We start from the raw sequence: 12,778 nt of genomic DNA on the forward strand, positions 1-12,778 counted from the left end.
GGACAGTCAAAAGACAAAAAGCTCCCCCCCTCTGGCCCATTCCATCCGACCTTTGTCCTCTTAGGCTCCCCATTGGCCGCGTCTTTTGCCCTGGGGGCCCCAGCAAGGGGGCGGGGCTCTGTGACGCATCCATGACGCAGACAGGGGTATAAATAGTCAGCGGGCTCGGAGCTCTCTCACAGGAGCCGCCGGCAAGGGGGCAAAGAGGAAGCTTTATCCAAGCCGGAGAGAAGGTGGGCCTAGCCTGGCGGACCGGCGCCGGCTGAGCCCTGGAAGGCTCCTGCTATTCGGAGGGGGTGCCGGTGGTCGGGCGGGAATCTCTCGTCTTCTGCCGAGCGTGGCCCGGAGGGTGCCTTCGATGGTGCCATAGTCCCCACTAGCGTAGGCAAGCAGAGCCTCTGAGTCCCACTCGGATAGTGTCAGAGGGGCACATTCCAGAGGGCGTGTCTTTGTAGAAAGCTCGCTCATGGCAAAGGTTCTTGAAAGCCTAAGAGTAACTAAGCTATCACTTTTGAACAGCCCTCTGTCCACTGGGGAGTACCTCCTGTTGCCACATCACTGTTGCCACCATTTCTCAGTCCAGAAAGTTCTTAGAGACGGTCAGCATCCCTGGCTTTCAAGTGTTTCTTTTCTTTTCTTTTTTTTTTTTTTTTTTTACTAATTCATTCTTATTACATCTCAATTTTTATCCCATCCCTTGTATCCTCCCATTCCTCCCTCTGTCCCACTTTCACCCTATTCCCCTCCCTTATGACTGTGACTGAGGGGGACCTCCTCCCCCTGTAAATGCTCATAGGGTATCAAGTCTCTTCTTGGTAGCCTGCTATCCTTCCCCTTAGTGCCACCAGGCCTTTCCATCAAGGGGATGTGTTCAAATATGGGGTGCCAGAATTCATGTGAAAGTCGGTCCCCACTCTTCACTCATCTGCGGAGAATGTCCTGTCCATTGGCTAGATCTGGGTAGGGGTTCAAAGTTTACTGCACTTATTGTCTTTCAAGTGTTTCCAAACTGAAACCTGGTACTAGCCCCATCCCAGTGCTGGTAGCACTAACCGGGCATGCGTAAGTACTGCATAGCATTGGGTGTGGCAAAGCTGCGTTTCCTCCAAAAGATGGCTTAATTCGGTAGTGTACCAGATGAGTCAGGAATTAAACATTTAGTTATAATCTCAAAGGATTTGCTTGGGTCACTATTTATCTTGGCCTGGCCTTTGGTAAGAAGGTGAAAGATGTTTTTAAATAGTCAACTCAAGTTGGCCCATGACTAAACCATGCTACTTGGCCCCATGAAACCTGTAAGAGTCATTGTCACTATAGTCTGCTCTTTACAAGGACCCATGAGAGGCATTCTTATGGTAGTCTCTAGAACAGCAGCCGCTTTTTTGTTTTGTTTTTGTTGTTGGTTTCCCCCCCCCCTGCCCCATTAATCTCAGAGTCTGAAGCACCTGTTTCCTATATGGTGGCTCCTGGTAGCTCAGGACGCAGTTTAATACCCATGTTTAGTAAAGGGATAGATTGGCAGCACTGTAATTTTCTCCTTACTAAAGAATTGCTTTTTTTTTTTTTTTTCTTTATAACCTATTTGGAAGCTTTCGTGATGGTTCAGAGTCTCACTCACTCACACACACACACACACACACACACACACACACACACACACACACGGAGTTTAGGGCTGACACACTCTTTTTGGTCCGTGAAATTATAGATCTACATGTGCCCTTCTTGCAGCCTACGTCTCAGGATAGCTATGCATGCAACCCAACGTGTGTGTAGACAATAAAACCCAAAGTCAAAGATTGGGACACCCCTGCTAGAGTTTATAATACCCAGGGTACCACTTAAAAGTCAGCAAGGGGCCGGATATGGCAGGTGCACGCCTTTAATCCAGCACTCAGGAGGCAGAAGCAGGTGAATCTCTGGGTTCGAGGCCAGCCTGCTCTACCGTGTGAGTTCCGGGACAGCAGAGTCTAAAGAAAAAAAGTGGGCAAGGTAGGAGTGGAGCTAGAGGGGAAATTAAATGGTAATTTGATGGAAGAACTACACATTATGGGCATGGCACAGTGCCAGAGATTTTCTTGTAGAAATAGTTTTGCAACACTACAAAATTAGTGCCTGTGTGGACATTACTTGGAAATATATGTACTTAATTTATGTTTCTGGAAATAGTAATTGGATTTTATGTTTTATTTGGACCAAAAATTTATTAAAGTATTCTGGTGATCCTGGCAGGGCTTTTCCTATTGATTTATTTTAAAGAGTGTGAGTGTGCGTGCATGCGCATGTGTATGTGTGGTATGTGTCCACATGTGCGAGTGCACACATGTGTTGTGCGTGTGTGCATGTGCGTATGTGTGCATGTGCATGCTTGTGTGCATGTATGTGCCTGCATGTGCGTGCAGGTGTGTGTGTATGTGCGCGCGCGCGCCTGTGTGTGTGTGTGTGTGTGTGTATGTGTGTGTGCGTGCCTTGGTGGAGGTCAGAGGGCAACCTCTGGAGTAGGTTCTCTCCTGCTACCTTGTGGGATCCAGGTATTAAACTCTGGTTCAGGCTGTGGGACGGCCCATGCACTTGAGCCATCTCCATGGCCCACCTACTCATTTGTAGATTCTTACCGAGAATTACATCCCATGTTACTAGAATAAACACTTAGAGATGAGAAGTAAAGCTAATAATTTTAATAGGTTTGGTTTTAGAAACCCCAATTAAATCATAGGAAAATTCTTTATATCTAACGTATAGCATAAGATTTTGTTTCTCTTTATTATAGTTGAAATTACAGACATCCTGCCAAAATGATTTCTTCAAAGCCCAGACTTGTTGTACCCTATGGCCTCAAGACTCTGCTTGAGGGAGTTAGCAGAGCCGTTCTCAAAACCAACCCAACCAACATCACCCAGTTTGCAGCAGTTTATTTTAAAGAACTCATTGTGTTTAGAGAAGGTTTGTATTTCTTTAGATTCTGTGTTCGTTGCTTTGAAAAAACCATTTTAACTTAAAAAACCATCTCCATTTGACTTCCTGCATTTATTCCTTCAGGGAATTCGTCTCTGGATATAAAAGATCTGATTAAACAGTTTCATCAGATAAAAGGTAAGTGCCAGAGATGGTCATTTTGGCAGTCACATACTTGGTAACACGTTCATAATTATGCCAGCAGATACTTAGTTAATCACACTGGTGCTTAGGTGGTGATTTTAAATCTTAGACCGGGGAGGGGGGGAGGGGGGTCAAGAGGAGACCCACTCAGGGCCGAAAATCTGAGCTGATGGTGGAATACCTGTAAAGCACGACTGAGGTTAGAGCTACAGGGTCCCGCTGGAACAGCGAATATCCGTGAGTGTCTACAACAGTGCAGAGAAGACCTCTGTACCAGGCACACTTTTAGGGAAGCACATCTGAGTTCAAGAGAGCTCCGCTTCATAGTTGCGGTGAGGTGCTTCGTAAAACTGTGCAGGTTATGGGCAGTAATTTAAAACGCTCCACAATCGAAAATGGAAACTTACACAGTGCTCAAAGTCTCAGATTTAGAGTATTTCAAATTCTCCGTTTTCAGATTAGGGGTTCTCTCCGAATAGGCTATGCAGATATTCTAAAATGTTTTAAAACCCTCAAAATCTGATACCAACTTTCAGGCACTTCTGCTATGGAATACTCAAAGATGGATAGACTCTTTTAATGAAGCAGAGCTGGGGGGTATAAAGATATTTCAGTGTGGGCTGCAGCCTGAATGTGAGGAGAGAAAGCAAGTCCAGCCTACAAGAGATTAGACATGGTTGGCCATACTTTCTGCCAAACGAGCCTATGTTTGAGTAGATATTTTGTCATGGAACAGTAGTTTCCTTCTTATCTTGGGCACTGTGACATAGCAGCACATATATGCTTAAGAGAAAGTTGTTTTTCATTTATTTGTAGGTATCTAAATTGAACTGATAGCATGAAACTGAGTTGACAGACCAGCAACAAAAAAAGATGAGTTGCAAGAAAAGGAAGAATTTATACAATAAAGCATTTAGATCATTACAATTCTTTTTAAGCTGTAATGGCAGAGAATGCACCTACAAGAATGGGAAGAAAAAGGCTGCTCACAGAATTTTGTGAGGAGGTGAAAGGACTCCCAGCCACTGCGAGAAGCGGCAGAATAGTTCTTACCATATTGGCTTGGCCAACAGTTTTTGGATGGTCAGAGGGGAAGCAAGTAGTTAGAAGAGTTTCATTCATACACATATGTACACACAGCACCCTCTGCAGAACCAGAAAAGGGTGCTGGATTCACTTGCACAGGGATTACGGGCAGTTGTGAGACACCAGATAGATGCTGGGAATGGAGCCCGGGTCTTCTGCGAGAGCAATAAGCTCTCTAACCTCCTCAGCACCTGTCATTTTTTTAAACCTTAGTTTTAAAATTTTTAATTATATGAATTTTTGTGTTGTGTGCATGTGCATGCTATGGCATGCATGTGTATGTGAGGTGCACACGTATAGGTCAGAGGACAACTTTGGCTAGTCAGTTTTCATCTTTGTTCAAGTGGGTCCTGATAACTGAACGCCAGTCATCAGGCTTGGTGATACCATTGCCTCCATGTCATTTTTACGAGTCAAAAACAACCATGACAATTAGAAATTAGGGAGTCAGACCTAAGAAATTGCAACTATCATGATGGTTTGGCTCTGCAGTGAAAGACACCCAAAACAGGAAATTAAGATTAAAAACGGGGAACACAGGCAATTGAAGGGGCAGAGAAAGAGGTGTGCTATGTTTCTGGGACATTGCGTTGCCGAGTCTAGCTGTTTCCTTGCAAGCACCTGATGCCATTATCCACTAACTGTGTGCAACTTGATAATATACTGCCACATACACAAACCGAGTGCCAAGAACATTACTCTTTCTCTATCCACGATCCCAGCCTCTCAGTCACTGTTACTGTGTTTGTCTTCTAAACCAAGAGCTGCATTCGAAAACACTGAGTGTGCACGCTTATCCTGTTAGGGTGTAGGCTTACCATGGTTCATAATGGCAACAGGGCGAGTCTTTATGGTGGAAGGCAACCCCACCTGATAGCATTTTGAGATTAATTTATTATAGATTTAATCCATGAGTCATTTTAGCAGGTGGACTCAAACATGTGGATTTTGGTCTATGTAAGTTACAATAAAAAACAAACAAAAAAATTGTAGGCCAGCCATACTTTTGATGCATTTAAAGAATAAGTGATATGGTTGTTTATTTCTTCAAATAATTACAGATAGCAATGAGAGAACGAGCATACACATAATCCTGAAAGTAAGTTTACAGTGTGGTTACAGAAAGAGATTGTGCTTTAGGGAGTGAGATGGCGATGTCGTTGGTCATTCTCGTTACTGGTGGGATCATAAGGCAATATGAGAGCATGGCCAGAATCTAGTTATCTGATATTACCTTGCCTCATTTGTCTTCCTTATATTGTCACCTCAAATGTCTTCTTACTAAACAAACTGTATCCATCAATCTTGTCCTCCTACAGACACTCGATGAAGTCATGTACTCCATGAATTCAGTTTCACTTTGGGCGGAAGAGCGACTCTTTGGGGGATATATAGACACCCTGAGGTTCTCATGTAGTGGGATATTTCCTCTCCCGAATGATGGCCCCCTGTCTTCTGACTGGTTTAATTCTCTTCTGTACTTATGGCAGCTGTGAATAAATCTGGCCATGTGGTTGTTCAGTTTTCTACAAGAAAAATAATAGGTTAAGAGCTGGAATTTTGTCTTTTATCCAAGTACAACTCGCACTGTGTGAATCCTAGATTTAAATGTGGAGGTGGCACCTATATTAATCCCATATACAGTGCTGGTTGATCCCAATGGTAAGAGGCCTCCTCAGACTTGCAGTGACTTGTAAGATGTGAAAACGAACCATTCTTGGAAAACCAAGTCAAGGCTTACTCTGTTCTTTCAGTCTCTTGAGTGAGGCAAGATGAGTGAGCCTAAAGACATCACCAGGTATTAGAAGTTGGTATGTGTGCAAGAGCTGGCTGCCACTGCCTAGTGCATTTTCGATGTGAGCATGTAGACTGGTCAATGGAGATGTTTTGTTCCCCAGAGTTACTTGCAGTGGTTGATTTGCCTGCTCTGCAACATTACATGTTCCTAGCATGTACGGAAAGCATGAAGATAAGGACAATCTTTGCATGTATCACTTGCCTGTTGAATTTCTTTCTGAGATTTTTCCCTAGAAAGCAAGCCATTTTTGGTAGGCACTGGGAACCAGAAATAATCATCTTGCCAATGACTTGAAAATTCCATGCATAGTTGAAAGAAGAAAAGAACTGGACATGAGAGCCAAGTATCACCACTCACATCTTCCCATTTTCCGAAGCTTAGTCTTCAGAATGGCCATGGCTCTATCCATGGCTGCCATATTGGTCTCAGGCCAAGAGACCACTGTTTGGCTTAGGATAGGTTCTTTTTCTTGGCATTCTACCCCATCTCCACTTTTCCTTTGAGGCCTGCAGGAAAGTGCTTGCCAGTCACTACAAAATCCTCCTGTGTTTGGAGTCACAGGACTAGGCCAGATTGGCAGGTACTATGTAGCTCTTACCTTCTCACCAGAAATGGTGCCTCTTCTTTCTGGTCCCGGCCACAGCTGAGACAGCTCTGGTGTGCTTTTCAGGGTGGAGGGACACTGTTCTTTATGGAAATCACATAACTTCATTATGGCCTTAGCTGTCTGGACTCAAGCCAAGTTAAGATTTTAAAACTGATCTTTTTCCTTGTCAAGCCAGGAGTGGTATTTGTTTCTCTCTGTATCCTAAACACAAGATTTACTACCAAGTCAGGCTTAGTCAAAACGTTTTAGTATTTCTGAATGCTGAAGATTTTTTTAAAAATTATTTTCATTTAAGTGTGTGTGTGTGTGTGTGGGTGGGTATGTGGAGGGGGGGAGTGGGTATGTGTGTGTCTGCATGCGTGTGCATGTGCACATGCTTATAGGCTCAGATCTGTGGGAGCTAGAGTTACAGGCAATTTTGGGTCTGCAAGCTGGGAATATAACTTGGGTCCTCTGAGGAGCAAGCAGTAAGTGCTCTTATCTGCTGAGCTGTGTCTCCAGCCCTGGACTCTCAACATTTATTAACAGGAATGCTTTTATGCCTACAGTATTGATGCTTAAGTTATCTAGTAGTGAATGTAAGTTTTATGCACTCTCATCTGTGGCAGGCTTACTTGTAAGGGGACCATTCTGTCAGGTGTGCTGGTGGGAAAAGGTAGTGTTAAAGGGCCATGTAGCTCAGAGCACTTTCTAAACATACACAAGTCTGAGATTATCCCTAGCATGAGAGACTGGGAGTCCTGCAGAAATGGATAGAAAAGTGAGGCTGATGTTAAGAGTAGCTTTTCTCAACACATGAGCATTTGGTGTGGCCATCTGTGTCCAGAATCAGTTTAATGGAAATGACAAACTAGCAGCTCATGTGAAGGGAGACACTGAAGGACACTTTCCTTTGGAAAGCAGTGCGAACCTGTGGAAACATCGCTGGTTTTGAAAGTAGGATATTAAAGGCCCTGTAGTTACAGTAACTGTGGACTGATGGCACTCCTCCTGCCTCAGCCTCCCAAGTGCTGGGATCACAGGCTCATGCCACCATGATGGATTTTCAAACCTTTGACCTAAAGCCAATACTTCTCAAAAAAGCAAAATGCACTTTCCCTGCAGCCTGTTGCTTTCTGAAGAGAAAGTCCTCAGCAAGCAGGTGTGAAAACTCTGAATGAGGAACAGCCAAGGCGGTGAGGAAGCTGTGGATACTGACCTTCAAAAGGGGTTTTCCGGGGCAGTCTGTATATCATCATCTACATTGAGTTTTGTTCAGGCCATGAACATTCAATGGCTACACACTCTTGGACCTAGGTGTTTCTCTTTTCTTTTGATCTGGGTATGATTCTGAGTGCACGATCACTCCATGTCAGAAAATATGACCATTTTCAAGTAAGAATATATATTTTCTAATGTGAAAAACTCATGTTGCAGATGACCAATTCTTTGCATACTGATTTTCTTAAGTGGAGGGGTGCATCTGTGTCCCAAGTTATGACACCAGCTAAAAATGTGGAATAATTTACTTCCCACATTAGTCTTTAGTTTCTTTTTCCTTTGCTCATTTTTGTGGGGGGGGGGGTTTCTGGTTTTGTGTGTGTATGTCTGATGTCTGCATGCGTGGGCATTGGTGCATGTAGAGTCCCAAAATTGATGCCGGTCACATGCCACTTTATTTACTGAGGCAGGGGTCTCACTAAATCCAGAGCTTGCCAGCTCCTCGCGAGCTCACTCAGGGTTGCCTTTGCCTCCTTGCTTCTGCAGTGCTGTGCTTTCAGGTGAAATTCCAGTCATCTGACCTAATTCTAGCATGGCCAGGTTCTCATGCTTGCACAGTAAGTACTTTATCTGCTGAGTGGCTCCGCCGTGTTTTTCCCCGTGTTTTTTTTATTTCCTTCCTATGTGGTGTGCGTGTCTGTGTGCATGTGCGTGCGTGTGTGGTGTGCGTGTGCTGGAACTACAGACCAGTCAGCTTCTGGAACTGAAGTATGCTTTTGCTGCTGGACATCTTGGAATGATATTGTAGTTTTGCCACTGCAATATATGCCGGTCAGTTATTCCTAAGGACATGAGTGGAGTGTAGGGGGATGGAGATGAGCTGTTGTTACAGGCTCACCAGCTATGCTCACTCACAGATGCGGCATATAGATCGTGGATAGTGGTATTTGGGTGTTCAACCTACCATAGCTTTATTTAAGATATTTTGAAGAGTGCTTGCTGATTAATTCACCTGGCTATTACTTTTAGTAGAGAAATGGGCAGAAGGAGCGAAGCTGGAGAAGAAAGAATGTGTCAAAGAACAGGCAAGACCACCTCTAGTTTACTGCGAACCTACACGGATGGAAAAATCCACAGACACAGAGGAGGACAATGTAGCTGGACCACTCTTTAGCAACAAAACCACCCAGTTTCCATCAGTTCATGCTGAAGTACAGGCTGAGGAGACAAGTGAAGGAGTTCGGGGTCCTTCTTCCAAACCAACCACACCGAAGACTACCACCCCACCCTCCTCCCCGCCTCCAGCCCCGGTCTCTGCAGAGTATGCCTACGTCCCGGCTGACCCAGCTCAGTTTGCTGCGCAGATGTTAGGTAATGTCCCATCTACCCATTCTCAAGTTTTAATGGTGGACGTGGCAACAAGTACGCCTGCTATCCAGGACGCACCGAGTGCAGAGATTGTTGAAGAAGTCGTGGTGTCTGCCCCCCTGGTGTGTTCTGGAGAGACGATAGAAGTGCAGGTTGTGAGTGAGACATCTGCGCAGGTAGTTGTGGGTCCTGATGCTGAGGCTGAACCACCAAAGGCTTCCTCAGCCCCCTTGCAGGATGAACAAGAGCCTCCCGCTTGTGACGAAGCTCCCGATACTCAGGGCACATCAGCCTGTCACGTATCATCCATATATAATGATGTGCCTGTCAATGAAGGAGTTGTCTATGTTGAGCAGATACCGGGATACATAGTTATCCCTTTTACTGATCAAGTTGCTGGTCTTGCAGAAATTGAGCAGTCACCACCAGATAGTACCAAACCTGTAGAACCCAAGACTTCCTCAGACATGTCTAAAATATCTATAGAGTCTCTGAAAATTGTACAGGTGGAGGATGGCCAACACGAGCCCTCAGTGCACATGGAGGCAGAAGCTACCGTTCTGCTCTCTAACACTGCTTTAGATGGTCAGCCCGAGGTACCTGCAGAACCCCTGGATGCAGAGGAGTTTCTCAAAATAGCCTCTGAAAATTCTCTGCACCTTGAGATGGAGATCGTTACCGTAGGCCCTGACGATCCTGGCCAGGAGGAGTCAGGGGAGAACTCTGCACCCGATTCATCCGGTGACCCTTTTCCTCCTGCGCCAGGAGGCTTTACTGAACCTGAAAGCGAGCCAAGTGAGGAAGCTGCACCTGAGCAGGTTTGACGAAGCCAGGTAAGAGAATGAGGTACTTGCACATCACGTGTGTGTTTCAGGTAATGTCCGTGTTCAGGATCCATCCGGGTTTGCCCTCCTGGCGACTGGCCAAAGTCCGTTTTCAGGGTTTTTAAATGCCAAACCTACTTAAAGGCTTTGTTGTATTTAAAATCTTACCATTATGGAAATCACATGGCATTGCCAAAGCTCGGTTCAGTTTGCACGTTTGTAAACACTGGAATATGTTAGGTTTTTAATGCCTTTTAAAAAAACGGTTATGGGATGTCACTTTGCAGGGTTAGGAAAACGTTAACCCTGAACACTGCATTTATCTAGGCTGTGGCATTTAAAAATGAAAGAAATGGTGGTGTGGCTGACTGCTTTCGCAATGAGTCAGGAGAACTGCAATCAGGCTTGGGTGCTGCCTCAGACACTGCTTCCTACTTGGGACCTCCCTGCAGCTGAGGGAATGGCGCCAGAGCTGGATGCAGAGAGGACAGGTTAGATGGAGCTTCTGTGACACAGGAAACCAGCGGAGATCATGGCTGCACTCGTGAAAACAGTGGGTGCAATTACATGCTTGGTCGTTTACCTCAGAAAAGTCAAGCTGTTTTCTTGGCTGCCTAGCTTCCAGCTGTTTTTTTCCTCCTGACACAAGAGCTATAACTTCCATCTCCATCTTGTTATGGCATTTGGTCTGCCTACCCTCTGCCTAGCTGGATATTGCAGTGCCTTTCTCTCCTGGGTGTCAGAAGCCTCCCATTCCTGTTGCAGAGACTCTCAAGTCTGACTCAAACCAGAATAAACCAGAAGTATTAGCAAAGCAGGTGTTTAGCAATCAAATTCTGACTGGCAGTGTGACAGAGTCAGTGCAGCTGGAAAGGCAGAGGGCAGGGCCACACATCACCTGTGGCTGGCATTGTCCTCGGGGCTCAAGCAGCACTTCAGGCCAAAGTCACTGTTTTCAGGCCCTTAGCTGTTACTGAAGGCAGCTGTCCTTAACACCAGTGGAAAGCTACCAAGAGAACTTAGCTTGAGGTCTTAGATTCTCCCATTTGGAGACAGGAGATTTGACAGGAACTTGAAGATAAACTGCATTTATCGGAAACAATTGAAAACATCATGTAATCTGTGCATAGTGTACTTTTCTGTGAAGAGAGCAAAAGGCCGCACCAGAAATGGATGGCCTAGAGTCCAAAACATCAACTTGGGACATCTGAGTCCCTGGCTTTGGTACTATAGATCCCTTGCTATAAGCTGATGGACGGCTTTTCTAGCGTTCTACATTAAAGTGCTCCCCAGCTTTGTGCTGTCTTCTGAGGCATATGGTGGTGTCTAGCCTTGAGTGGCTAAAAGGGAGGGTCCCTGGGATTCTGAGTCCTAGATGAGGTAACAGGCCGGAGATGGGAGATGGTGGTGTCTGCCGAAGACCAGGGACATTAGGTGACATGTGCCCTTAGGGGGAGAACTGCTATGCAGATGTGTTAACATGATTTTCCCATGGCTTCACATGGTTGATGTGACATGGAAGCCATATATAAAGTTTAAGATTCTGGTAGGCATGGTGGAGACTGAGACTGGAAGAGTGCCAAGAGTTCAAGGGCAGCCTGGCTCATGCCGCGCCTCAGAGAACCAAAAACAGGGTTAAGAGTCTGGAAACAGCAACTCAGGACACAAGTGCTTCTTTAGCCGCAACTCTAGTGTCCCTGCCGTTATCAGGTCCTTTTCTGACTGTTCTGGATGCTTCTGTCTCTTCACATTACCAGGCACAATTTCCTTAGTCCTCTCTATAGCATGCTTTATGGCACATACTACTACAAATGCTTATTTATATGTTTTTAAAAAAAGATTATTTATAAAGACATGACTGTGCATAGTGCCTGATACAGAGACCAAACCTTTAATGCCTGCAATTTTTTTTTTTTTATAGCACTAGCAACAAGCGAAGCAGGACAAGCACCACCATATTCTAATATGTGGACACTTTATTGTCTAACTGATATGAACCAACAAAGTCGCCCATCACCGCCACCTGCACCTGGGCCTTTTCCCCAAGCAACCCTCTATTTACCTAATCCTAAGGATCCACAGTTTCTGCAGAATCCACCGAAAGTCACCTCTCCAACTTATGTGATGATGGATGACAGCAAGAAGACCAATGCCCCACCTTTTATATTAGTAGGCTCAAATGTTCAGGAAGCGCAGGATTGGAAAACTCTTCCTGGACATGCTGTTGTGTCCCAGTCAGATGCCTTGAAGAGATATGCTGCAGTACAAGTGCCCATTGCTGTCCCTGCAGATCAGACATTCCAGAGACCCGTCCCCAACCCCCAGAACGCTAGTCCTCCTACAAGTGGACAAGATGGCCCCAGGCCGCAAAGCCCAGTCTTTCTTTCCGTTGCTTTCCCAGTAGAAGATGTAGCTAAAAAGAGTTCAGGATCTGGTGACAAACGTACTCCCTTTGGAAGTTATGGTATTGCTGGCGAAATTACTGTGACTACTGCCCATGTACGCAGAGCAGAACCTTAAAAGAGTAGGTAACCCTTCCTACCGTGGCGTGTGGGTCTTAGTTAAACATTTCATAAAACATGGGGTAACTGAAGTTTATTTAGGTGCTTGGCTTCCAACTACAGGGCTGCTCATAAATGCTCAGCCACCTTTGACTGTATGGTAGATTCGAAAAGAACAGAATTTTTCTTTAAAGTGAGGATGATTTGAAAGAACTAGGGGGGAACGGAGATGAGATATTGACCGAATGTGCATACTAAAGGTACTGCCTGTATGTTCATGCAAGAAGTTTAAACA

The 12,778-nt window shown here is 45.2% G+C and overlaps 1 protein-coding gene across 2 annotated transcripts; it reads left to right on the plus strand.

Moving 5' to 3' along the window:
• The first annotated feature begins 46 nt into the window (after nt 1-46).
• Nucleotides 47-12,045, plus strand: Cabyr (calcium binding tyrosine phosphorylation regulated). 2 transcript variants are annotated; one of them, XM_051163750.1, is made up of 5 exons: nt 47-233; nt 2,771-2,943; nt 3,040-3,093; nt 8,820-9,991; nt 11,904-12,045. In XM_051163750.1, the coding sequence occupies exons 2-4, from the start codon at nt 2,796-2,798 to the stop codon at nt 9,980-9,982; spliced, it is 1,365 nt and encodes a 454-aa protein (XP_051019707.1). In that variant the 5' UTR covers nt 47-233; nt 2,771-2,795; the 3' UTR covers nt 9,983-9,991; nt 11,904-12,045. The 2 variants fall into 2 exon arrangements, with proteins under 2 accessions (XP_051019707.1, XP_051019708.1); XM_051163751.1 differs by lacking the exon at nt 11,904-12,045 and having other exon boundaries at nt 8,823-10,272.
• The last annotated feature ends 733 nt before the right edge of the window (nt 12,046-12,778 follow it).

Source organism: Acomys russatus, chromosome 20, assembly GCF_903995435.1.
Source record: "Acomys russatus chromosome 20, mAcoRus1.1, whole genome shotgun sequence".
NCBI classification, from domain to species: Eukaryota; Metazoa; Chordata; class Mammalia; order Rodentia; family Muridae; genus Acomys; species Acomys russatus.

Bases quoted from the DNA above. Each gene is read 5' to 3' on its own strand.
- Cabyr (XM_051163750.1), top strand. From the start codon at position 2,796: ATGATTTCTTCAAAGCCCAGACTTGTTGTACCCTATGGCCTCAAGACT. The intron at 2,944-3,039 runs GTTTGTATTTCT...TTATTCCTTCAG, and splicing joins ACTCATTGTGTTTAGAGAAG to GGAATTCGTCTCTGGATATA. The intron at 3,094-8,819 runs GTAAGTGCCAGA...TATTACTTTTAG, and splicing joins ACAGTTTCATCAGATAAAAG to TAGAGAAATGGGCAGAAGGA.